The 26,983-nt window shown below is 54.8% G+C and overlaps 1 protein-coding gene across 1 annotated transcript in view; it reads right to left on the bottom strand.

Moving 5' to 3' along the window:
- The window catches only part of LOC119979492 (cholesterol 24-hydroxylase-like), an 85,755-nt gene that overhangs the window by 28,888 nt on the left and 29,884 nt on the right, over nt 1-26,983 (bottom strand). Inside the window, exons 6-10 of the mRNA XM_038821791.1 lie at nt 25,659-25,797; nt 20,708-20,821; nt 15,459-15,615; nt 3,214-3,276; nt 2,307-2,379 (exon numbers count right to left, since the gene is read on the bottom strand). Of these exons, the coding sequence (XP_038677719.1) occupies nt 2,307-2,379; nt 3,214-3,276; nt 15,459-15,615; nt 20,708-20,821; nt 25,659-25,797 (546 nt within the window). The remainder of the gene's footprint in view (nt 1-2,306; nt 2,380-3,213; nt 3,277-15,458; nt 15,616-20,707; nt 20,822-25,658; nt 25,798-26,983) is intronic.

Raw genomic sequence — 26,983 nt, 5'->3', positions numbered from 1 at the left:
GCTCCTGACCCCATTACAGCCTTGGTTCAAACATGGACAAAAGAGCTGAATGCCGGGGTGAGGTGAGAGTGACTGCCCTTGACATCAAGGCAGCATTTGACCAAGTCTGGCATCAAGGAGCCCGAGCTAAACTGGAGTCAATCTGGGGGAAAACTCTCCGCTGGTTGGAGTCATTCCTGACATAAAGCAAGATGTTTGTGATGGTTGGAGGTCAATCATCTCAACTCCAGGGCATCATTGCAAATGTTCTTCAGGGTAGTGTCCGAGGCCCAGCCATCTTCAGCTGCTTCCTCAATGACTTTCCTCCGATCAGAATGTCAGAAATGGGGATGTTTGCAGATGACTGCACAATGTTCAGCACCATTCGTGACTCCTCAGATAATGAAGCAGTCCATGTCCAAATGCAGCAAGACCTGGGCAATATCCAGGCTCGGGGCTGACAAGTGGTAAGTTACATTCCTGCCACACATGTGCCAGGCAATGATCATCTCCGACAGGAGAGGATCTAACCATCTCCCCTTAAGCGGAGGCAGTAGCACTGGACTAGTAATCCAGAAACCCAGAGCAATGCTCTGGGGTCCCAGGTTCAAATCCAGCCACTGCAGATGGTGAAATTTGAATTCAATAAAAATCTGGTGATGACCATTGTCGATTGTCGTAAAACCCATCTGGTTCACTAATGTCCTTGAGGGAAGGAAATCTGCCGGCCTTACCCGGTCTGGCCTACATGTGACTCCAGACCCACAGCAATGTGATTGACTCTTCAATGCCCTTCAAGGGCATGAGGGAAGGGCAATAAATGCTGGCACAGCCAGCGACGCCCAGATCCCATTAATAAAAAAAAAGATTCAATGGCATTACCATTGCTGAATCCCCCACTATCAACATCCCAGCTGGCCACAAGGGGGGTTCCCCTCCAAGTCACTCACCACCCTGACTTGGAAATATATCGGCCGTTCCTTCACTGTCACTGGGTCAAAATCCTGGAACTCCCTCCCTAACAGCACAGTGGGTGTACCTACAACTCAGGGACTGCAGCGGTTCAAGAAGGCAACTCACCACCACCTTCTGAAGGGCAACGAGGGATGGGTAATAAATGCTGGCCTAACCAGTGACTCCCACATCCAATAAATTAATTTTTAATAAAGGTTTCCCTCTGCTCCCTCTCTGATACCTGGCCTCACTTTTTAAATTTAATAATAATCTTTATTAGTGTCCCAAGTAGGCTTACATTACCACTGTAATGAAGTTACTGTGAAATTCCCCTAGTCGCCTGTTTGGGTACACTGAGAAAGAATTCAGAATGTCCAACTCACCTAATAAGCTCGACTTTCGGGACTTGTGGGAGGAAACCGGAGCACCCGGAGGAAACGCACGCAGACACGGGGAGAATGTGCAGGCTTCGCACAGACAGTGACCCAAGCCGGGATTCAAACCCAGGACCCAGGAGCTGTGAAGCAACAGTGCTAACCATTGTACTGCCGTGCCATACCTGCTTCTGCTCCCTCTCTGATACCTGGCCTCAGTTTGATCCCAGTCCCGCCCTGGTCCTGTTTCTGCTCCCATTCTCGGGATGGTCCACAACCTAACTTCCCATTCCCTAATGCATGTTTTGCTTTTGGAAAGTACTGACCCTTGCCCTGCTATGAATACATTCAGCTGTCTGATCTGCTTGCCCCTGTCAGCACCTTCTTCAATCGTTACACTACCTTTTTAAAATTTTTTTAGAATGCCCAATAATTTTTCCAATTAAGGGGCAATTTAGCGTGGCCAATCCACCTACCCTGCACATCTTTGGGTTGTGGGGGTGAAATCCACGCAAACACGGGGAGAATGTGCAAACTCCACACGGACAGTGACCCAGGGCTGGGATTCGAACCCGGGTCCTCAGTGCCGTGAGGCAGCAATGCTAACCACTGTGCCACCGTGCTGCCCTGTTACACTATCTTTAACATTCCCTTTGTCTTGTGCCCAGAATCTCTTTGTCAAAGATCTCCTAAGCTCCCAACTATCCCAGACCTTCCGTTTTGCTCCACCTGCTCCACCCCCTCTCTCACAGTGTCAAATCCATCGCTTTTCCAGCTCCCTTCAGCTCTGAAGAGTCATACGACATCGAAATATTAACTCTGTTTCTGTCTCCACCGATGCTGCTGAGTATTTCCGGCATTTTCTGTTTTTACCTCCCATGCCCTCTCCCTCCATATTCCCTGATCTCCCTCCCTCCCATATGTTCAGACCTTTCTTCCTCCCCAGTGCCAGGCCCTTCCCAACCTTTGCCCCGGCAGTCACACCCCTGGTCTCCGTACTTTGCTGTTATTTCAGGTTGCCGTGTCAACTCCATGATGGCGAAAGCGATCAGATTGGCTGTTGTCTCTTGACCTGTGAGGAACAAAACAAACAGCACAAAACACCAGTTCTGCTGATTCTGAGCACCACACTTTAGGAAGGTTGGGAAGGTATTGGTGAGGGTTTCGAAAAGATTCCCAAGAATGGTAGCAGCGATGAAGGACTTCAGTTCTCCAGAGAGAGACTAGAGAAGCTAGGGCTGTTCTCCTTCGGGAAATCTAAAGGCAATGCATCAACGGGCCTAAAGGCACTGTAACTGAATGCATGGAGCATTTCCAATAAGGCAATAAGTGCAAATTGGTATATACGTGTGAGATATGACTGTGATTACGGAGACATGGCTGCAGGGTGACCAAGGTGGGAAGCTGAATATCCAAGGGTACTTGAAATTTAGGAAGGTTGGACAAAAAGGCAAAGGAGGTAGGGTGATGTTGTCAGATGAAATCGATGCAATAGTGAGAGAGGATATTGGCTCAGATAATCTAGATGTAGAATCAGTCTGGGTGGAACTAAGCTGTAACAAAGGGTGGAACCATTAGTGGGAGTTGTCTATAGGCCTCCAAACAGTAGGGGAAGGAAGGGGATGGCATTAAACGGGAGGTTTGAGATACATGTAACAAGGATGCTACAGTAATCCAATTCACCTAACGGCACGTCTTTCGGGACTTGTGGGAGGAAACCGGAGCGCCCGGAGGAAACCCACATGTAAGCAAACGGAAAGATCAATTTTGTGCCTCTAAATCCAGCAGCCGGATATCAGGATTTAAAGAGTTAATTTCTATACTGCACTTTCTTAGTTTTAGTTCCCAATGCCAGGGGAGTATAGGATTCTGATGACAGGGAGTGGTGGAGAGTATTCTGACTGACCTGCAATGAAAAATGTGATGAAGTTGTCCAGCATCAGGCCATCGTCGTATTCCCCTTCTTGTTCTGCAAGATGAGAAACATATCAGCCACGATTGAATGGCAGAGACGACTCGATGGGCCCAATGGCCTGTTTCTGCTCCTACGTCTTATGGTCTTAAAAGAAGATCACAACAGGGTGCGAAAGATTGAAATGCCTGTGCTTTTGCCAGTGTGGGCTAGTGAGGGCAGAGAAACTGAGAAAATGTTTCAAATCCTTCTTCGGGTCCTGATAGGTGATAATCAGCAAGAGGTTATTTTGTCCACGCTTAACCCGATCTGTGGAACAGCTCTCCCAATTTTGGCACAAGCCCCCAGGTGTTAGTACGGAGGACTTTGCCGGTGACTAGTGGTGTAGTACCTCAGGGGTCTTTGCTGGGACCACAACTTTTCACAATATACATTAATGATCTGGAAGAAGGCACTGAAGGCACTTGATGTACCATCAATGACCACGAGACAAAATGGTGAAACTATTGAGGCTTTATTACACTAGATATTAAGCCCCCTGCGGCTAGAACCAGAATGGAAGCAGCGCAGGAGAGCGTACACTTTTATACAGCATCTGCTGGGAGGAGCCAGCAGACTGGGATGTACTGTATTCACTGTAGTACAGTGGCATTACCGTAATACACTAGTGTGTTAGCAGTGGTGTTTACCACAGCACTGTTGCTAAGTTTGCAGATGATACAAAGATCTGTAGAGGGGCAGGTAGTATTGAGGAAGCAGGGGGGCTGCAGAAGGACCTGGACAGGCTAGGAGAGTGGGCAAAGAAGTGGCAGATGGAATACAATGTGGAAAAGTGTGAGGTGATGTCGTGTGTAGGGCAGCACGGTGGCGCAGTGGTAGCACTGTAGTCTCACGCCGCCGATGGGGAAAGGCTTCGGAAATCAGAGGCACAAAGGGACTTGGGAGTCCTTGTTCACAATTCTCTTAAGATTAATGTGCAGGTTCAGCTGGCAGTTAAGAAGGCAAATGCAATGTTAGCATTCATGTCAAGAGGGCTAGAATACAAGTCCAGGGATGTACGTCTGAGGCTGTATAAGGCTGACTTCCGGTTGCGGCTATGCGGAGCTGAGCCGCACGGTCGGCAGCTCCCGCTTTAAAAGGACTTGTGGCTCTTTTAAGGGCCCCAAACGGTGCTGATTCGACGATTCCCGGTGGATAAAGGGGTCTGGAGCAAACCCCCCGGGATTTATGGTGCGGACTCGAAGTGGGGCGAGGAGAAAAACGGCAGCAGCTCCCCTGGAAAAGCGGGGGAAGGTGGACAAAATGGCTGCCGGTGGAGCCCCTGAGGAGTGGAGGCAGTGGGCGGAGGAGCAGCAGGCGGCCCTTCTGCGCTATTTCACGGAGCTGAAAGGGGAGTTGTTGGAATCCCTGAAGGTGACGACGAGTAAGCTGCTGGAGACCCAGACAACCCAGGGGTGCAGCGATACTTGAGTTGCAGCAGCAGGCCTCTGAGCGCGAGGAGGAGGTTTCGGCCCTCGTGGGGAAGGTGGAGATACACGAGGCGCTTCATAAAAAGTGGCAAGATCGGTTCGAGGAGATGGAGCTTCGGTCACGGAGGAAGAACCTGCAGATCCTGGGCCTCGAGGAGGTGCTGGAGGGGTCAGACCTGCCGGCCTATGTGACCGTGATGCTGAACTCGCTGGTGGGGGCAGGATCCTTCCATCTGCCCCGGAGCTGGAGGGGGCCCACAGAGTACTGGCCAGGCGGCCTAAGGTGAATGAACCCCCGCGGGCGGTGCTGGTGCGGTTCCATTGGTTCAGTGACCTGGAGTGTGTTCTCCGATGGGCCAAGAAGGTGAGGAGTAGTAAGTGGGAGAATTCGGTAGTGCGTATCTACCAGGACTGGAGTGCGGAGGTGGCCAAGCGGAGAGCCGGGTTTAACCGGACGAAGGCGGTACTCCACGGCAAGCAGGTGAAGTTCGGCATGTTGCCGCCTGCGCGCCTGTGGGTCACCTACAAGGACCGGCATCGCTACTTTGAGTCCCCGGAGGAAGCGTGGGCCTTTGTGCAGGCTGAAAAGCTGGACTTGAACTAGAGATTGGGGGCTGTGGGAGTTTTTCTATTTCTGTATCACTGTTTATGCTGTAGCTGGTTATTCTGTTTGTTTCTGTTTTTTCTCTGACTTTCGGACGATGGGGGTTATGGTTTTGTGTTCTAAGGGGGGTATTGGGGTTTGTGGTTGATCTGTGTCTTTGTTTGTGCGGAGTTGGTGGTTGGGTTGGGACTGCGGTTTGGGAGCTGCGTTGGTGGGGTGGGGCAGTGTGAAAGCGTGGGCCTTTCTCTGGTTTCCCGCGCTGCGGGACGAGGGGGTGGAGCTGGTGGCGAGGGGCGTGGTTATCGGATCCAGTTTCCCACGCTGAAGCGGTGCCCAGGAGCTGATGCAGGGGAGGAGGGGGGGGACCTCATATCGGGAGGGGTCGGAGTTAGGGCGGGAGCTGCCGGGGTCAGCAGAAGTCAGCTGGCTCACGAGTACTATGAAGGGAGCGTCGCGGCTAGGAGGGGTCCTAGCCTGGGGGGGGGGGGGGGATACCGGGTTGCTGCTGGATTGGCCAGGGAGGAGTTCGGGGGGGGGTCGGGGTGAGGTTCTATCGCCGTGGGAAACGGGCCGAAGGGGTGATGGCCAGGGGCGAGCAGTCGATGGGCTATGGCTAGTTGACGGGGGAGGGGGGGCTGGGTGCCCCCCTGATCCGGCTGATTACGTGGAACGTGAGGGGGCTGAATGGGCCGGTTAAGCGGGCCCGGGTGTTTTCGCATCTGAAGGGGCTGAAGGCGGACGTGGCTATGCTCCAGCAGACCCACCTGAAGGTGGCGGACCAGGTCCGTCTGAGGAAGGGGTGGGTGGGGCAGGTTTTCCATTCAGGGCTCGACTCGAAGAACCGGGGGGTGGCGATCCTGGTGGAGAACAGGGTGGCGTTTGAGGCGTCTGAGGTGGTGGCTGATAGTGGCGGCAGATATGTGATGGTGAGCGGTAAGCTGCAGGGGGAGAGGGGGGTGTTGGTAAATGTGTACGCCCCAAATTGGGATGATGCTGGTTTCATGAGGCGTATGTTGGGCCGCATTCCCGGCCTGGAGGTGGGGGGCTTGATCATGGGGGGGGACTTCAATACGGTGCTGGATCCCCTACTGGATCGTTCTAGTTCAAGGACAGGCAGGAGGCCGGCGGCGGCCAAGGTTTTGAGGGGGTTTATAGACCAGATGGGAGGAGTGGATTCCTGGAGGTTTGGGAGGCCGAGGGCTCGGGAGTACTCTTTTTTCTTCCATGTGCACAGGGTTTATTCCCGCATTGATTTCTTTGTTCTGAGTAGGGGGCTGGTCCCGAGGATGGAGGAGGCCGAGTATTCGGCTATTGCGATTTCGGACCATGCTCCGCATTGGGTGGATCTGGAGATGGGGGAGGTGCGGGACCAGCGCCCGCTTTGGCGTCTGGACGTGGGGTTGTTGGCTGATGAGGAGGTGTGTAGGAGGGTCCGGGGATGTATCGAGAGGTACCTCGAGGTCAATGATACTGGGGAGGTCCAGGTGGGGATGGTGTGGGAGACTCTGAAGGCAGTGATTAGGGGGGAGCTGATCTCCATCCGAGCCCATAGGGAGAGGGGGGAGAGGAGGGAGAGGGAGTGACTGGTGGAGGAGCTGTTGAGTGTGGATAGGAGGTACGCGGAGGCCCCGGAGGAGGGATTGCTGGGGGAGCGGCGCAGCCTGCAGGCCAAGTTTGATTTATTGGCCACCAGAAAGGCGGAGACACAGTGGAGGAAGGCGCAGGGAGCAGCCTATGAGTATGGAGAGAAGGGCGAGCAGGATGCTGGCGGATCAGCTTCGTAAGCGGGACGCGGCTAGGGAGATTGGTGGAGTGAAGGATAGAGATGGGAATGTGGTGCGGCAGGGGGCAGAGGTCAATGGGGTCTTTAGGGACTTCTACAGGGAACTGTACTGGTCGGAGCCGCCGGCGGTGGGAGGGGGAATGGAGAGCTTTTTGACAGGCTGCGATTTCCAAGGGTGCAGGGGGAGCAGGTGGAGGGACTGGGGGCGCCAATCGAGTTGGAGGAGCTGGTCAGTGGGATTGGCCACATGCAGTCAGGGAAGGCGCCGGGACCGGATGGGTTCCCGGTTGAATTTTATAAGAAATACGCGGACCTGTTGGGCCCCCTCTTGGTTAGGACCTTTAACGAGGCATGGGAGGGGGGTGTTCTGCCCCCGACGATGTCTCGGGCACTAATCTCCCTGATCCTGAAGCGTGATAAGGACCCCTTGCAGTGCGGTTCATACAGGCCGATTTCACTGCTGAATGTTGACGCCAAGTTGCTGGCGAAGATCTTGGCCATTAGAATAGAGGACTGGGTGCCGGGGTGGTACATGAAGATCAGACGGGTTTTATGAAGGGGAAGCAGCTGAACACTAACGTGCGAAGGCTGCTAAATCTGATAATGATGCCGGCAGCAGAAGGAGAGGCGGAGATTGTGGTGGCATTGGATGCGGAGAAGGCCTTTGACAGGGTTGAGTGGGGGTACTTGTGGGAGGTGTTGGAGAGGTTCGGGTTTGGGGTGGGGTTTATTAAATGGGTGAGGTTGCTGTACGAGGCCCCGATGGCGAGTGTAGCGACAAATGGGAGGAGGTCCGAGTACTTCAGGCTCCACCGGGGGACGAGGCAGGGGTGCCCCCTGTCCCCCTTGCTTTTTACGTTGGCAATTGAGCCTCTTGCCATGGCTCTCAGGGAATCGGGGAGGTGGAGGGGTTTGGTGCGAGGTGGGGAGGAGCACCGAGTGTCGCTGTATGCGGACGACTTGTTGCTGTATGTAGCAGACCCGATGGGGGGAATGCCGGAGGTGATGGAGATTCTTGCTGAGTTTGGGAGTTTCTCGGGATATAAATTGAACCTGGGCAAGAGTGAGCTGTTTGTTGTACACCCGGGAGATCAGGAGGGGGGGATTGGTAGGCTCCCGCTAAAGAGGGCAGTGAGGAGTTTTAGGTACCTGGGGGTTCAGGTGGCTAGGAGCTGGGGGACTCTGCACAAGCTTAATTTTACTAGGTTGGTGGAGCAGATGGAGGAGGAATTTAAAAGGTGGGACATGCTGCCGTTGTCGTTGGCGGGTAGAGTACAGTCCGTTAAAATGACGGTGCTCCCGAGGTTTTTGTTTTTGTTTCAGTGCCTCCCCATTTTCATTCCGAGGGACTTTTTTAGGAGGGTGAACAACAGCATTCTGGGATTTGTTTGGGCGCACGGGACTCTGAGGGTGAGGAGGGTCTTTTTGGAGCGGGGCAGGGATAGAGGGGGGCTGGCGCTGCCCAACCTCTCTGGGTACTATTGGGCGGCTAATGTCTCGATGGTACGTAAGTGGGTAATGGATGGGGAGGGGGCAGCATGGAAACGGATGGAGAGGGTGTCCTGTGGAGGCACGAGCCTGAAGGCACTGGTAACGGAGCCATTGCCGCTCTCTCCAACGAGGTACACTACGAGCCCGGTGGTGGCGGCTACCCTCAAAATATGGGGGCAGTGGAGGCAACACAGGGGGGACGTGGGGGGCTCGGTGGAGAACCATCGGTTTGTCCCAGGGAACATTGATGGCGGGTTCCTGGGGTGGCACAGGGCGGACATTAGGAAGTTGAGAGACCTGTTCATTGACGGGAGGTTTGCGAGCCTGGGTGAACTGGAGAAGTTTGAGCTCGCCCCGGGGAATATGTTCAGGTACCTTCAGGTCAAGGCGTTTGCTAGGCGGCAGGTGGAGGGGTTCCCTTCACTGCCCCCGCGGGGTGTAAGGGATAGGGTGCTTTCGGGGTGTGGGTCGGGGATGGGAAGGTGTCTGACATCTACCAGGTGATGCAGGACGTGGAGGAGGCGTCGGTAGAGGAGCTGAAGGCTAAGTGGGAGGTGGAGCTGGGGGAACAGATTGAGGAGGGGACATGGGCGGACGCCCTGGAGAGGGTGAACTCCTCCTCTTCATGTGCGAGGCTTAGCTTCATCCAGTTCAAGGTGCTGCACCGGGCCCACATGTCCGGGTCTAGGATGAGTAGGGGGCGAAGACAGGTGTGTCAGGTGTTCAGGGAGTCCAGTGAACCATGCCCATATGTTCTGGGCATGCCCGGCACTGGAGGAGTTCTGGAAGGGGGTGGCGAGGACGGTGTAGAGGGTGGCAGGATCCAGGGTCAAGCCAGGCTGGGGACTCGCGATTTTTGGGGTTGGGGTGGAGCCGGGAGTGCAGGAGGCGAAAGAGGCCGATGTTTTGGCCTTTGCGTCCCTAGTAGCCCGGCAGAGGGTCTTGCTGCAGTGGAAAGATGCGAGACCTCCGAGCGTGGAGACCTGGATCAATGACATGGCGGGATTCATTAAGCTGGAGAGGGTCAAATTCACCCTGAGGGGGTCGGTACAAGGGTTCTTTAGGAGGTGGCAGCCTTTCCTCGACTTTCTGGCTCAACGATAAGGAACTAGGTCAGCAGCAGCAGCAACCCGGGGGGAGGGGGGGGAAAGGGGGGGGGTGGTCTTAGGGGGATAGTGTTTGAGTTAATTTGCTTATTGTTAATTTATTTTGTTGTTTATTGGGTTGGGGGGGGGGGGGTGGTTTGTTATATGCGTTGTTACGGGTGCCGGGTTTTTTAAATTATTGTTATTGTTATTATTGTTCTGTTGATACATATTTTTCAAAACATTCCAATAAAAATTATTTTTTAAAAAAAGAGGCTGTATAAGGCTCTGGTCAGACCCCATTTGGAGTATTGTGAGCAGTTTTGGGCCCCGTATCTAAGGAAGGATGTGCTGGCCTTGGAAAGGGTCCAGAGGAGGTTCACAAGAATGATCCCTGGAATGAAGATCTTGTCGTATGAGGAACGGTTGAGGACTCTGGGTCTGTACTCGCTGGAGTTTAGAAGGATGAGGGGGGATCTTATTGAAACTTACAGGATACTGCGAGGCCTGGATAGAGTGGACGTGGAGCGGATGTTTCCACTTGTAGGAAAAACTAGAACCAGAGGACACAATTCCGGACTAATGAGATGATCCTTTTAAAACAGAAATGAGGAGGAATTTCTTCAGCCAGAGGGTGGTGAATCTGTGGAACACTTTGCCGCAGAAGGTTGTGGAGGTCAAATCCACAGAGATTTAAGACAGAGATAGGTTCTTGATCAATAAGGGGATCAGGGGTTATGGGGAGAAGGCAGGAGAATGGGGATGAGGAAATATCAGCCATGATTGAATGGCAGAGCAGACTCGATGGACTGAGTGGCCTAATTGTAATTCCTTTTAGATGTAGTGGTGGTTGAATTTAACTGAGTGGCTTGCTGGACCATTTCGGAGGGCAGTTCCGAATCACATCAAGGGCAGACCAGGAAAGGGTGACAGCTGGGTCTTTCTGACAACCCACAATGGGGGATGGGGTTGGAACCCCTGTCCCCAGAGTATCAGCTGGAGCCCCTGGATTACTGGTTTAATGGCATTTCCATTCTGCCACTGTCTCCTATGTGCCCATGAAGTCTGTTCCTATTCCTCTCCCAGCTCTTTGCATTTTTACATAGAATTACATAGAATTTACAGTGCAGAAGGAGGCCATTCGGCCCATCGAGTCTGCACCGGCTCTTGGAAAGAGCATCCTACCCAAGGTCAACACCTCCACCCTATCCCCATAACCCAGCAACCCCACCCAACAGTAAGGGCAATTTTTGGACACTAAGGGCAATTTATCCTGGCCAATCCACCTAACCTGCACATCTTTGGACTGTGGGAGGAAACCGGAGCACCCGGAGGAAACCCACGCACACACGGGGAGGACGTGCAGACTCCGCACAGACAGTGACCCAAGCCGGAATCGAACCTGGGACCCTGGAGCTGTGAAGCGATTGTGCTATCCACAATGCTACCGTGCTGCCCTAAACCTTTCTGACTTTTGTGTTCTTTTTCAAAAATTCCAGTTAGTTTTCTCCTGTATAATTTGGCCTCAAACGTTTCCCCCACCACTCACGTTAGGCTGACTGCATCTGCTGTGTTCTCCCTTTCCCCTTTGTGAACAACTGAGAAACATTTGCAGTCCGCTGGTACAGCCCCTGTTTCTCAGGAGGAATGGAGGTTTGCAGTCAGAGCCTCTGCAAATTTCCACCTTTACTTCCTTCAGAGACCCAGGAGGCCCGTCCTATCTGGGCTGGGCGACCGCTCTGCTTTAAGTACCGCCTCAATTTTTACCCTGTCCAATGTTATCACTGCCTCCTCCTTTACTGCTACATTCACATCCTCTGCTCCAGTGAAGAATAATGCAAAATACTAATTTAGTGCTTCAGCCAGGTCCCCCTCTCAACACCAGATTACTCCTTTTCGGCCACTACTATTTCTATTACTTAGGCATTTAAACAAGATTTTTGGATTCCCTTTTGTGAGTTGCTAATCTATCACGTTCTCTCTTTGCCCCTGTTATTCTTTTTAAATTTTTTCTGTCCTCCCTATTTTCATCTTGGTTGTAGCAACCTTCTAATTGCCGCAAGTCTCCTTTTTGTGTCTGATTTTAATGTTGGTATTTTTAGTCCTGCAGAGGGAGGCTGAACTCGGGATTCTCTTTGTGGGAATGTGTCTACTCTGCTGATATTTTGCAGATCAATTTTGATTCCATTCCTCGTGGGGCAGATCATTTTTCATCTCGCTAATCTTCGCCTTTCTCCATTGAAGTATTTTTACAGTTGATTGGTCCTTCCTTGTCCTTCTCCACGGCGGTTCTATTGGTGATTTTTTTTTTTGTTGGAAAATCCATGTGAGACCCACACAGACACGGGGAGAATTTTCCAACTTCACAAGGATAGTGACCCGGGGCCGGGATCGAGCCCGCTCCTCGCTTCTGTGAGGCAGCAGTGCTAACCACTGGGCCATCGCGCCACCCCCTTCACCAGCCCAGAGGCTGATGGGTCGTTGTCTCCGTACCCATATGAGTCATGACGTTCCGGATATTGGTGGGGAAATCCACCGCGCTTGGGCCCAAAACGAGGCAGACACAGGTCACTATGCGAGTTCGCCCTGGGACACGTCTGTAACTTCGGCAACGGGGCTGCTTGGAGCCCAGGCGTTGTGTTGGCAAAAATGGATCCGGTTTCTTACCTAGTATGGACACAGGGCCGCAAGTCTAATCGCCATGTGGACCATCTCCGAAGCCACGTGCCAGATACTCCAGCCATACTGGCCATTGACTCGAAGGTCCTGTTCCTCAGTCTTCACCGGGGCCCCTGCCACCCCTGTTACCACTGCCACCCCTGTTACCACTGCCACCCCTGTTACCACTGCCACCCCTGTTACCACTGCCACCCCGGCTCCGCTGGTTGGCAAAGGTCCAGAGGTCATTTTTGAGGACACAGAGATACCGGACGAAGAACCACCTAGCTCCGACTCGGAAGCTAAGACGGACATTCTGCCGGAGGTGCCCGTGCCAGCTCTCATCACCACACCAGCAATGCCGCTGCCACTCAGCCACACGTTTAGTAAGAGGCACCCCCCAGTGCGATATGCGTCTCTTGATGCCAGAAGGTCTGCGCCTGAATGCCGCCCACAGGCAAAACGGACAAAAGGCCCAACGCACTTGGCCAAAAATGTGGACATTGCTCTGTCGGGGGGGGGGGGGGGGGGGGGGGGGGGGGGGGTTGGTGTTGTAAACTCAATGGCCCAACTCAAAAGGCCCAACGCACTTGGCCAAAGATGTGGACATTGCTCTGTAGGGGGGGTGGAGAGGTTGGTGTTGTAAACTCAATGGAGGTCCTGGGATCAGGACAATTCGATTTCCCATGACCTCCCTAGAATTTGAACTTCCCCTTTAAGAGGGCAGAGTTTCTACAAGGAGAGCTCTAGCTGTATAAAAACCCCGGCCTCGGTGCAGGTCGGGAAAGGAGACCCTTATGGGAGTGGAGGAATATTGGAATTGTATTGAAATAAACATGATTCAGAGCTCGAAATCGTGGGGGGGGGGGGGGGGGGGGGGGGGGGGTGGCCACCTTGATCAGCAAGAAGACGGAGTTTGTAAGTGCGAAGGAAGTGAGGGACCCGGGGGTGCGATATGTGATGGTGAGTGGAGTATTTGAGGGGACATCGGTGGTGGTGAATATATAGGCATCAAATTGGGACGCGGTAGGTTTTATGAGGGGGTTTCTGGAAGCGATCCCGGATTTGGCCACGCACCAGTTGATTATGGGAGGAGACTTTAATTGTGTTGGAAAGCCGAGGGTGGACAGGTCGAGCCCCAGGTCAATGGGAAGGATACGGATGGCAAAGCAGCTGGGAAGGTGTGGTGAATGTATTGCTGCTACAATTCACCACTGTATTGTATTGTATTATGTTGATGTCCTTGTGGGCTCCGCCTGTGGCTCTGCCTGTGGCTCCGCCCCCTCGGGGGTGGTATATAGAGCTGCAGCCTGTAGGCGGCACTCAGTACAGAGCAGTCGCAGGCAGGCACAGTTCTAGCTGATTAAAACCACTGTCCACTTCTACTAATCGTCTTGTGTGAATTGATGGTCGCATCAGAGGGTTCATGGAAAAGATGGGAATGCTGGACCCCTTGCACTTTAAGAACCCGGGGGAAGGGAGCACCTTTTTCTCTCACATGTCTACAGGGCATACTCCAAAATCAACTTTTTTGTGCTGAGTCGTGAGGTGTTGGTAGGGATGGATGGGGATAGTAATGGCGGGCCATGCGCCACACTGGCTGGAGATTCGGCTTAGATCGGGAGGTGATACAGGGCAAGAATGAGTGGGTTCTTTCTTGAAATGGGTTCTTCCAGGGAGTTGCAGACAACTGCGAGAAGTGTGGCCGGGGACCAGAAAACTATTCACATATGTTCTGGGGCTGTGAGAAACTTGAGAGATTCCGGGTGCGAGTGTTGATGGACTGAAGGATAGTGGGGAGGAGGTGGAGCCGGACCCTTCGGTGGCGATGTTTGGGATATTGGAGAAGCCGGAGTTGATGGAGGGGAGGGAAGGCCGGTGTTGTGGCTTTGCCTCTCTGATTGCCCGGCGAAGGATCTTATTGGAATGACGATCGGCTGGGAGACTTATACAACTTTCTGTGACTGGAAAAGATTAAATACGAATCGAGGGGTTGAGCGGAGGGCTTTGAGGCGGGGTGGGGGCTGTTCGTGACCGTATCTGAGTTGTTTAGTTGCTTGTCACTGGGGGGGGGGGGGGGGGGGGGGGGGCGGTGAAAATGGGGAAAGATTTGTATAATTGTGTGCTGGGGGTTGCGTTCCCCGGACTGTTTATATCTTATAACCGTTTGACTAAGTTTGGAATAAGATACATTTAAAAAAACCTTGTTCATAATTTCTACTACTGTATTGCCTATTTGTTCTGCTTATCACAGATTCAATACCAGGAGAACAAACAAACGACCCTTGCCCTTGTGTTCAAACAAAGCACACCCCTTGTCAGGAGAAAAGGCAACAACATGAAATCAACAGCACAATCACAGGGTATGTGTCCAAGATTATTGATTAACTACAGGATAATAACACCATCTGTGTCATGGTCAGGGCAGGTCCGTCAAACAACACTCAGGATCACTTCAAAGTATCAATGAATGAAACGTGTTCACCTCCGCAACACTTTCGCTCCGACACCCAGGAGGCCAGAAGCCCAGACCCCGGCCGGGGTGGGATGGCCCGACATGGCCAGCTACCTCCAAGCCCTCACGGCGAACATCGCGGACAGGACAGCACACGGCCAATGGTCGGGGCCTCCACCCCATCCCAGGCCTCAAATGTGCCCCATCGAACCTTTTCTCAAGGACACTCTGCAGTTCACCACAGTGAGCACCCATACCCTAGACCCCGGAGCCCAGACCCTCTTCCAGAATATCATTCGCAATGTAATCCCGATGCAAACAGCACCTCCAGGACGCAGATTCGCCGCTCACCAGCAAAACCAACACTGCAAGCTGGACCCCATCCCAGCCACCTCCAACTGCCCCAATCGAACAAGGGTCCATTCTGATTCCTCTCGGCTCTTCACCACCAAACTCTGACCAGCATCATTCAGAACATAGCGCAGGACATATATCCCCAAAAAAAGATCATTATGGAACGAGTATTGGGATAAAATAAAGGACTAAAAGATGAGTGGAGCCAGAACTCAGGAAAACAGTCGCGCCCGTGCTCACATCATGTGATCCCCCATAGTAGTTTTTTTTAAAAGTGAAAGAACTCCACTGGTAAAGCTGGTAAGCTGGCTCAGTGAGGAGGGCTGGTGAATCATATTACCTGCACTTTTGAGGATGTGTGTCAGGATGTCTGATGGCACGTCCTCTCCATTTGCTACAGCTTTCTTCCTCTGCTCTATGCACTGCTTCCCGGTGTTGCGTAGCAGCTCCAAAGAGTCCCACACCTCCTTCACAAACTTCCAGTGCTGAGGCATGTACTGGGAACGAGGAAGGACATGGATCAGCTGGACTGACAACGAAGGGCCAGGAGTGGCTGGGAAGCTGATTACAGGGGGGGGCAGGGATAGTGCAAAGAGGGAATCACAGGGGCAATAATTACACAGAGCAAGATCCCACCGACCAGGAAATAAATGATCAGATGTTAGCTGAGGGATAAAAGTTGCCAGAACATCAGTACACCGGAACAGCAAGGCGAATCCCCGTTCCATTCAGTTTAACGCCTTGGCCCGAATTGTCCATTTGGGAGACTACGGGAGACTAAGGGCATGACTTAACCAGAAAAAAAAATCTATGTCCAGTTTTGGGCGTGTTTCGTGCCATTCAGCGTAACTTGCCGTTTCGTTTGGTCACGGGGACTTCCTCTCCCCTGAGGCTGCAGTTTTGAGTGGTTTCCAGCTGGTGAACCCAATGCGAAAGGATCCTCGCAGATTGGGGCACCATTTTGTCTGGTGCCCCGATCTTTCCCCCACCCCTTTTTAACCCCCACCTAACCTCAGGGAACCCCCAGGGACCACCCACTCACACCCCCTCCACCTAGTAAGGCCTCATCCCTGGCAGTGCCAACCTGGCAGTGCCACCATCAATGCTGCCAAGTGTGCCAGTCTGGCAGTGCCAAGGTGGCCAGGTGTCACAGGGAGTGCCAGGGTACCAACCTGCCATGTCCCTGACTCCCCCCCTCCCCCAGATGCCATTACATTCCCAGGCGTAGCAGGAGAATCCTGCAAACACATATTCAAATCAACCTAATGGTGATTTAAATCTGCTGATCTGGCTCATGCCCAGTAAGGGCGAGATCCAGATTGTGAGGCATCTGATAAGATTCAACGCCCTCGTACTGACACCAAGTCACTGGGGCTGATTTGCGTGGGGTTTGTGTTCCCATTGGGGGTGAGTCCTGTACCCCTGTACCCCTGGCATCACTCCCGTCCCTCACTCCTCAGATTCCCCCCAATTCCTGAGACTGAGGCCAACCACACCCCCACCTGCCTGCATCTTCCTTACAGACCCTCTACCAAACCCCAACACCTGGATTGTCTTCTATGGCCAGGCACAAGAGCAGAGTGGCGCAGCGGAAGCATGCAGGGCCCATAACCCAGAGGTCAATGGATAGAAACCTTCTTTGGCCAAGTGCTCCACACAAATACCACCAGCTACGGGCCACCTGTACAACTCTCCTCGCCATGCCCTTTCTGTGTCCCCCAGGACAAGGCAGTCCATAACATCGGGAGCGGCAGAGACTGGAGGGGACATCCCTGATCTGTGCGTGCAGACCACCATGGAGCAAAGGACAATGGAACTAGTGGGCAAGACCGAGGAAATGACAGCATCTGATACAGAGTCAGATCCTGATGCAAAATGATGTCCCGAAAGCAAACGAGTCACCCTTCACCCACGGACCACTCCATCCCAAGGTCTCACCATGTCCCTTGTCTATTGTCTACCAGGATCAGCAGCAGGCAAGGCTGGGCCGTCCGGGGTCACTGTCCCCCAGCCACATCCCCAGCACACCCCCGGAGCACCAGTCTGGGAGGAGGCAGACTTCTCGTCACTGCTGTCCCCTGTACCCTCCACCATCGCAGATACTATCACCCTGGTGGGACATTTTAGTGAAGAGGCTCCTGGGTCACCTTCTGGTGCACTTTTCACACATGCTACAGCACAGCAGATGGAGGCAGGGACTCCCGAGAGAGCGGGCAGTCAGAGTGCTTCCTGATCCCAGGAAATAGCTGTAGTCTGGCCAGGCGTTGTGCTTCTGGAAAATCTGATAAAAATGCAGACTCAGAGCCGGGATTTACAGGTGGCGATGTGTTATGGGCCAGGGTTTAGAGAACCCCAAAGTGTATCACGGAGTTCACCTGACCCACAACTTTTACTAGATTGTGGTATGGGGAGCACACGGCCCACTCTACAGGTGTGATACAGCAGAAATGGAAAAGTATTTTTTAAAGCAAAACAATGTTTATTCTATGAACTAAAGTTAACCTTTTTAAAACAGACAGTGAACATCTTAGCAACCATTAATTCAAATACAACCCCCAAAGAACACAACACTAAGTCATGCTTACGCTGTCCTTTTAACATCCAGAAGACATGCAAAAGAAACACCTTTTAACAGAAGCACATCAGGTTAAAGTCACTACTGAAAACATTTATAATTCTGAATTCACCAAATGATCAAGAAATAGTCTTTTGATGGCAGAGAGAACAGCAGTACACCTGCTTGGTCTGGCTTCAGCTCCAACACTGAAAACGAAACTAAAACACACCCTGCAGCAAAGAGCCTAAAACAAAAGTAAAAAGCTGACAGACAGCCCAGCTCCACCCACACTCTGACATCACTGCAGTAATAAACACCCATTTCTTAAAGGTACTCTCACTGCAGATATTTATGTACACACACCCATTTATAAACACCCATTTCTTTAAGGTACTCTCACATGACAATAACCCTTAATGAATTCCCCCTTAACTGTTCCAATTCAATAATAATTAAAACAACAAATATATTTTCAAAAGTGTGGCCCAGAAAACTATTCTCACTTGGCTAATACTGTTGTTACTGAAACTCTGTTCCACTTTTCAACCAGTAGATTTGAATTCCTTCCAGAAAGCAATTATATCTCAAAGGCCACCTCCAAGGTATTTTTAAAAATAAAAACAGAGAAAGACAGAGCAAATACTTCTTTTCTCTTTGAGTCCACAGCAGTCAAAATCAAAAGCGAAAGTAAAACTCACAGAGCCACAGCCCAGCTCCACCCACACAATGACATCACTGAAGCCATGTGATAAGGCAAAAACCTTTCTTAAAGGGACACTCCCATGACAGATGTCCAGCGCCTGCAGGTACAGCTGGAGGAGTCCAACCGCCTTCAGGCGCAGGGGATTGTGACAACAATACCAACAACCCTGGCCAACACTGAACAGGTGGTGTCCACAGTGGAAGGACTGGGACAACATGTCAGATCCGTGGGTCAAGCCATCCAAGGCTTCTGGCACACTGTGCAGTCGATGACTGAGGCGCAGGACAGGGTAGCCCAGTCACAGACAGATATGTCTCGGGCTCATGTGGACATTGCTGCAGGGCTCCAGAGCTTGTCCCAGTCACAAAGGGTCATGGCTGAGGGGGTCAAGAGCATTGGCTGGGCGCTGACTGACCTGGGCCTGTCACGGAGGGACATGACCGAGGCAGTGAGGGAGGTGACTCACTCGCTGAGGCACATAAATCACTCGCTGAGGGATGTGGCCGAGTGTCAGTGCTCCATGGTTGAGGGCATTAAGGGATGGGCTAGCTGATCGTATCGCTGGTGAGGCCTCTGCCCTGAGAGGGGGCAGTGTGCCAGGGAGGGTGCCAAAGGCCATGGTACATGTGTCCTTTGTTTGGGCGGAGCTCTGCTGTTCTCCTGCTTCCCCGGCAGTGGGGCTGAGCTTCTGATAGGTGAACAGGCGTGGCAGCACCTGGTGGGCCAGTGATGGAGCTTAGCCACGCCCACACTGTGATGGCCACACCCAGGCCATTGATAGCCACGCCAAACCCGGTGATAGCCACGCCCATCCTGCTGATGGCCACGCCAAACCCGGTGATGGCCACGCCAAACCCGGTGATGGCCACTCCCTCCCGGTGATGGCCACTCCCTTCCGGTGATGGCCACGCCCTCCCGGTGATGGCCACGCCCACACTGTGATGGCCACGCCCTCCTGGTGATGGCCACGCCCTCCCGGTGATGGCCACGCCCTCCAGGTGATGGCCACGCCCTGCCGGTGATGGCCACGCCCTCCCAGTAATGGCCACGCCCTCCTGGTGATGGCCACGCCCTCCCGGTGATAGCCACGCCCTCCCGGTGATGGCCACGCCAAACCCGGTGATAGCCACGCCAAACCCGGTGATGGCGACGCCCATCCTGCTGATGGCCACGCCCACACTGTGATGGCCACACCCTCCCGGTGATGGCCACGCCCTCCCGGTGATGGCCACACCCTCCCGGTGATGGCCACACCCTCCCGGTGATGGCCACACCCTCCCGGTGATGGCCACGCCCTCCCGGTGATGGCCACGCCCATACTTCTGATGGCCACGCCCTCCCGGTGATAGCCACGCCCATCCTTCTGATGGCCACACCCTCCTGGTGATGGCCACGCCCTCCCGGTGATGGCCACGCCCTCCCGGTGATGGCCACGTCCTCCCGGTGATGGCCACGCCCATCCTTCTGATGGCCACGCCCTCCCGGTAATGGCCACGCCCTCCCGGTGATGGCCACGCCCTCCCGGTGATGGCCACGCCCTCCCGGTGATGGCCACCCCATCCCGCTAATGATACCGCTGGGATCTGAAGGGCTCCAGAGGGGCGGCTTGGGTGAGATCTAAAATGGCCAGAGGCTCTCTGAACATTTACAGGACACAGTGAGTTGGCACCAAGTCCCCTCCCATAACACCCCAGGCCCAGAAAGCCACATCCAGCAAGCCCAACAATTGTGGAGAGTTTTTAAGAGTTTTCTGACCTTCTGGCTCCCCCACAGCAGCCGTGTCGCCCAGGCCTGACTTGTCAATACGGGCACCAATTTGCGCCTGTCTGACTTCGGCCTGAGAGGGGCGGAGCATCGTGGATGGGTGGAGCCTAAACCGCTAATGATATTGAAATGCATGCGAGGGACTAGAGTATGGCTGCAGAATCGGCACCAGGGGCAAACCTCGTTTCTGCAATTTTGTGCAATTCTCCTCCAGCTGATCGCGATTCTCATGTCACAAAATGACGAATCAAACTCCTCATCTGAAAGATATCCTCTCTGACAGTGCAGCACTCCCTCGGTACTCTACCAGAGTGCCGACTTGCATTGTGAATTAAAATCTTTGGAATGGATCTTGAGCCCATTGTCTTCTAACTCAAGACAGGCAAAATGCCACCCACTGAGCCAAAACTGACAACCGAGGAGCCATTGCCGAGGAGCCATTGCCGAGGAGCCGTTGCCGAGGAGCCGTTGCCGAGGAGCCGTTGCCGAGGCTCTCCCGTTGTGTGGAGTTGCACCACAATGTCACTCAAACACAAATAACTTAGTTTGGACTTCAAGCACTTACCTGTGTGTACGGATTCTGAGTATATTGTAAAATCCCTTTCAGAAGCATCGATATGGCATGTGGAAATGGAGACTCTTTGCCATCCAATAAGTTCAGTTCCATCCCAAAGGCCACCTTTAAAGAGATCACAGAGTAATGGATATCTGGGAACACATTTTAAACATAAACGTATGTTATTACAGACATGTATCAAAAGAGGTTACAGCGAATAAACACCCCGGGAAACATACTTCCCTACAATCGACTATCTGTACAGATATTTCCCCTTTTTCACCCCCCCTCCCCCGTGACGAACAGGCGCTCAAACACCGTCACAAACACCCCCCATTTTCCTCAAACACCCCTGGCGAGCCCCTTAATTCATACTTTGAGTGGGATTCTCCGACCCCCCGCCAGGTTGGAGAATCCCCGGTGGGCGGTGTGAATCACACCCCGCCACCGGCTGCCGTATTCTCCGGTGCCGGTTTCCCGTCAGGGGCGGGGTTTACGCCGTTGGCAGAGCCCCCCCCCACCCCCCCCCGGCAATTCTATGGCCCCGATGGGCCAAGCAGCCGTAGGTTTCTGGCCAGTCCTGCCAGCGTGAAATGGACATGGTCCCACACGGCGGGACCTGGCTGGTAGGCTGTCTAGTGGAGTCCTTGGGGGGGCGGGGGGATCCGGCCCCTGAGGGGGTGGGGGGGGGGCCTCCACAGTGGCCTGGCCCGCGATCGGGGCCCACCGATCTGTGGGCGGGCCTGTGCCGTGGGGCACTCCTTCCTTCCGCGCCGGCCTCTGTAAGGCTCTGCCATGGTCGGCGCAGAGAAGAAACAACCTGTGCAAGCGCAGGAACACGTGCAGCTGGTCTGCGCATGTGCAGAACCACACCGGCGGTTCTGCGCATGCGCTAACTCGTGCCGGCCCTTTGGTGCCGGTTGGTGCAGCGCCAGCCCCGGCAGCACCGGCCCCGGCAGCACCAGCCCCGGCAGCGCCAGCCCCGGTAGCGCCAGCTCCGGCAGCGCCAGCCCCGGCAGCACCAGCCCCGGCAGCACCAGCCCCGGCAGCACCAGCCCCGGCAGCACCGGCCCCGGCAGCACCGGCCCCGGCAGCGCCAGCCCCGGCAGCGCCAGCTCCGGCAGCCCCGGCAGCACCAGCCCCGGCAGCCCCGGCAGCACCAGCCCCGGCAGCGCCAGCCCCGGCAGCGCCAGCCCCGGCAGCCCCGGCAGCACCAGCCCCGGCAGCCCCGGCAGCACCAGCCCCGGCAGCGCCAGCCCCGGCAGCGCCAGCCCCGGCAGCACCAGCCCCGGCAGCGCCAGCCCCGGCAGCGCCAGCCCCGGCAGCGCCAGCCCCGGCAGCGCCAGCCCCGGCAGCGCCAGCCCCGGCAGCACCAGCCCCGGCAGCGCCAGCCCCGGCAGCGCCAGCCCCGGCAGCACCAGCCCCGGCAGCGCCAGCCCCGGCAGCCCCGGCAGCGCCAGCCCCGGCAGCACCAGCCCCGGCAGCACCAGCCCCGGCAGCACCGGCCCCGGCAGCACCAGCCCCGGCAGCACCAGCCCGGCAGTGCCAGCCCCGGCAGCACCAGCCCCGGCAGCGCCAGCCCCGGCAGCACCAGCCCCGGCTGCGCCAGCCCCGGCAGCGCCAGCTCCGGCAGCGCCAGCCCCGGCAGCGCCAGCCCCGGCAGCGCCAGCCCCGGCAGCGCCAGCCCCGGCAGCACCAGCCCCGGCAGCGCCAGCTCCGGCAGCGCCAGCCCCGGCAGCGCCAGCCCCGGCAGCACCAGCCCCGGCAGCGCCAGCTCCGGCAGCGCCAGCCCCGGCAGCACCAGCCCCGGCAGCGCCAGCCCCGGCAGCACCAGCCCCGGAAGCCCCGGCAGCACCAGCCCCGGTAGCGCCAGCCCCGGCAGCGCCAGCCCCGGCAGCACCAGCCCCGGCAGCGCCAGCCCCGGCAGCGCCAGCCCCGGAAGCCCTGGCAGCACCAGCCCCGGCAGCGCCAGCCCCGGCAGCGCCAGCCCCGGAAGCCCCGGCAGCGCCAGCTCCGGCAGCGCCAGCCCCGGCAGCGCCAGCCCCGGCAGCCCCGGCAGCACCAGCCCCGGCAGCCCCGGCAGCACCAGCCCCGGTAGCGCCAGCCCCGGCAGCGCCAGCCCCGGTAGCGCCAGCCCCGGCAGCGCCAGCCCCGGCAGCACCAGCCCCGGCAGCGCCAGCCCCGGCAGCGCCAGCCCCGGAAGCCCCGGCAGCGCCAGCTCCGGCAGCGCCAGCCCCGGCAGCCCCGGCAGCACCAGCCCCGGCAGCACCAGCCCCGGCAGCCCCGGCAGCACCAGCCCTGGCAGTGCCAGCCCCGGCAGCGCCAGCCCCGGCAGCCCCGGCAGCACCAGCCCCGGCAGCACCAGCCCCGGCAGCCCCGGCAGCACCAGCCCTGGCAGTGCCAGCCCCGGCAGCACCAGCCCCGGCAGCGCCAGCCCCGGCAGCCCCGGCAGCACCAGCCCCGGCAGCACCAGCCCCGGCAGCCCCGGCAGCACCAGCCCTGGCAGTGCCAGCCCCGGCAGCCCCGGCAGCACCAGCCCCGACAGTGCCAGCCCCGGCAGCACCAGCCCCGGCAGTGCCAGCCCCGGCAGTGCCAGCCCCGGCAGTGCCAGCCCCGGCAGTGCCAGCCCCGGCAGCGCCAGCCCCGGCAGCCCCGGCAGCCCCGGCAGCGCCAGCCCCGGCAGTGCCAGCTCCGGCAGCGCCAGCCTAGCCCTCGGAAATGTGGAGGTTGGCCCAACGCCGGAGTGGTTCGCGCCATTCTTGGTTCCGACGTCGGGCCATCCCGCCAATTGCGGGAGAATCCCGCCCATTATCTTCTCTAATCGCAGGAGGTCAAACAGGTCACCCAACCAAGCCGCTACCCCTGGTGGCGATGCCGACCGCCACTCCAGCAAAATTCGCCGTCGTGCAATCAGGGAGGCGAAGGCCAAGACATCGGCCTTCCTCCTCTCCATGAGCTCCGGCTTCTCTGAGACCCCAAATATCGCCACCAAAGGGTCCGGGATCCACCTCCCCCTCCACTATCCTGGCTAAGACCGCGAACACTCCCGCCCAGAATCTTCCCAATTTTCCGCAACCCCAAAACATGCCCGCGTGATTCGCTGGCCCACGCCCACACCTCTCACTTTCCACAGAGACTCATAGCTGGGAGTGACTTATAGATTTACAATAATGAGAGAGACAGGATGTTTTGCCCAAGATCCGGGTGTTTATATTCCACACGAACCTCCTCCCACCCTACTTCACCTCATCCTATCCGTATATCCTTCCATTCCTTCCTCCCTCCTACTTCCCTCACTCCCCCCATGACAGTAAAGATGTGTGAATTACAAAGAGCAAAGAATACAGTAAATTACATGAAATAACAGGTTCTTGCAGGGTAAGTTACAGAGACTAATGGATCATGGTGTCACAGAATTGTCACAGAAGGAGGCCATTGGGCCCATTGCGTCAGCTCTGGCTCACCAAATGAACACTATGATCTAATGCCATTCCCCTGCCCTTTTCCCTGGACCCCTGCACATTGTTCTATTCAAATAATCGTCCAATGCCCTGCTGAATATCTTAATTGAAACCTGTCTCTACCAGGTGTACGGACCGTGCATTCCAGTCCTGAGCCACTGGCTGTGTGAAAATTCTATTTCACACATCCTTCCTTTGAAAATCCCTTTAAATCTGTGCCCTCTTGTTCTTGATCCGTATACGAATGGGATCATTTCCTCCCTGTCTAGTCTGTCCAGCCCCCTCATGATTTTGAACATCTCGATCAAATCTATTCTGGTTGCTGAATATGTGTTATGGTGATGAATCCTGGGAGAGAGAGTGACAGGTAAACTGAGTGAAATGTATAGAAATGTAGGAAGATTGCCGAGGAGTGAGTTAGGGATAACTGTCAGTGAGTTGTGACTGATTACAGAGACTAATCAGGTGAATAGTATTTGGATTGCTTGGGGCTGCTTTAGCACACTGGGCTAAATCACTGGCTTTGAAAGCAGACCAAGGCAGGCCAGTAGCACGGTTCAATTCCTGTACCAGCCTCCCCAAACAGGTGCTGGAATGTGGCGACTAGGGGCTTTTCACAGTAACTTCATTTGAAGCCTACTTGTGACAATAGGCAACTTTCATTTCATTTCCTGTTCCAGGCCATCACGTTACATTACGCTCTGGAGTACACATGCATCAGTTGCACAATTGGGATGGTACCGTGGTGGAAATGTTTTTGCTGATTAGTAATTCGAAGGCTTGGATCAAAGCTCCAAGGATTGAACAGTCACGCTGCGCCCAAAAAGCAGCTCGGTGGGTATGGCCGATAGAGGCCGGAGACCCAGCTCCCGGGATCTACCCTGCTGGCAATGCCTGACGAGATCTAGCGTTCAGTACCGGTCTCCACAAACAGGGACCAGACGGACAGCACTCGTGGGGGTCTACCAGGAGATTGGCGTCCCCTAGCTGCATGTCCTTTGGCCAGGGTGGTACCCTGGCACAGCTGGTGCCTCCTGGGCACCCTAGCATTGCCAGGCTGGCATTGCCAAGGTACACAGGTGGCACTGCAAAGTTGCCGGCGACCTTCCATTTGGAACAAAATGTGGCTCTGTGCAGCCGTGTGTCCCCACTGAGACCCCGTACCTAACGCGGGTGCCGTTCTATAACGTGCCAGAGAAACATGCAGCTAAACACGCTCGCTATGGGACTTTGTTCTCATTTAGTTAAATCCTGCCCCAAATCTCATCACAGCATCTGGGAGAGTTAGAAATACAACAAATTGATAAATCTGGATTATTCCCAGCCATGGTGGCCACGTAAAAACCCAACTGGTTCACTAATGCCCTTCGTCAGAGGAAATCTGCCACCTTTACCTGGTCTGGCCTGTATGTGATGCCAGACCCACACCAACGTGGTAACGATTAACAAGGGAGAAAAGTGGAGGAAAAAGGGAAAGGAAGGGGAAAACCAATTTTTACCGTTGTGATAACCTCGAGAGTCACACAGTTCAGCTTACTGTGCAGTCCCACTGGAGTCACACCATCTGACATCTCTGTCAGCTTCTCCATCAGCTGCTCAGCCTTGTTATTAAACACATCCATTAACCCCACCAGGTACCTGCATTGTAAATGTCGAGACAGAGATAAGGAAGGTGTGATACATTGTGTATTTTACTCCGAACATGCTTCAAGGAAATTGATTACTATAAATATGCAGTCACTAATATGGATACAAAATGCAGCAGCTGATCTACAAACAACAAAACTCAAAAAGCAATAATTAATTAATCTGTTTGTTGTTATTGGCATGAGAGAGCAATGTTCTTCTAAAGGGACTGGATAATGTTGGTGAAGACCAGTTCCTTCACCTCGTCCAGAGAGAGGAGGATGTGTGGAGGATGTTCAGGGGAACATTGGACCTATGTCCTCCCCACCCCGTACCTGGTTCAGTTACAGATTAATCGATAGATATTAATCTCTGTGATTGGTCAACATTTATCGTGGTATCACTAGGGTGGTGGAAGGTGAACTAGATGGACCTTGGACTTTTTCACCTCGTGAATCCTATAATGACGAGGACTAGAATAATTTCTATCTCCACTCGGATCCTTCATATCCATCATGTTAAACAGGCAGTTTAACATCTCACCGAAATGTTACCATTCAGTACTGCAATGCATTCTCACTCCTGATTCAGATTTTCACACTGTCCAGCATTTAAGCAGAAAGAATAACATTTAAGTTAAAATAGAAAGTGTTGGAAATAATCAGTATCTGTAGAGAGATAAACAGAGTTACCGTTTTGGAGTTGAATATTACTCTTCCTCATGAAATGAAATGAAAATGAAAATCGCTTATTGTCACGAGTAGGCTTCGATGAAGTTACTGTGAAAAGCCCCTAGTCGCCACATTCCGGCGCCTGTCCGGGGAGGCTGGTACGGGAATCGAACCGTGCTGCTGGCCTGCTTGGTCTGCTTTATAAGCCAGCGATTTAGCCTTGTGAGCTAAACCAGCCCCTCAGAACAGGGGTCGGAGAACTGCCGGGGGGGGGGGGGGGGGGGGGGAAACTCGCGACCCACTGCTCTGACGCCGGCCCGCCGATTCTCCGGCACCGATTCTCAGGCGCCCGCGGGATCGCCGCTGCGCTGGTCAGGGGCTGTTGACAGCGGCCCCTCCTGGCGATTCGACAGGCCAAGTGCCCGCCGTGTCCCGCCGTGTCCCGCCGGTGTTGGTTATGTACGGTCCTACCCAGCGGGGCCTCGGAGTTCTGGCTGCGGGGTCCGTCCTGGTGGAGGGGCGGGGGG

The sequence above is a fragment of the Scyliorhinus canicula genome, chromosome 2 (assembly GCF_902713615.1).
Source record: "Scyliorhinus canicula chromosome 2, sScyCan1.1, whole genome shotgun sequence".
Taxonomy (NCBI): Eukaryota; Metazoa; Chordata; class Chondrichthyes; order Carcharhiniformes; family Scyliorhinidae; genus Scyliorhinus; species Scyliorhinus canicula.
This window is presented reverse-complemented; position numbering and strand designations above follow the sequence as displayed.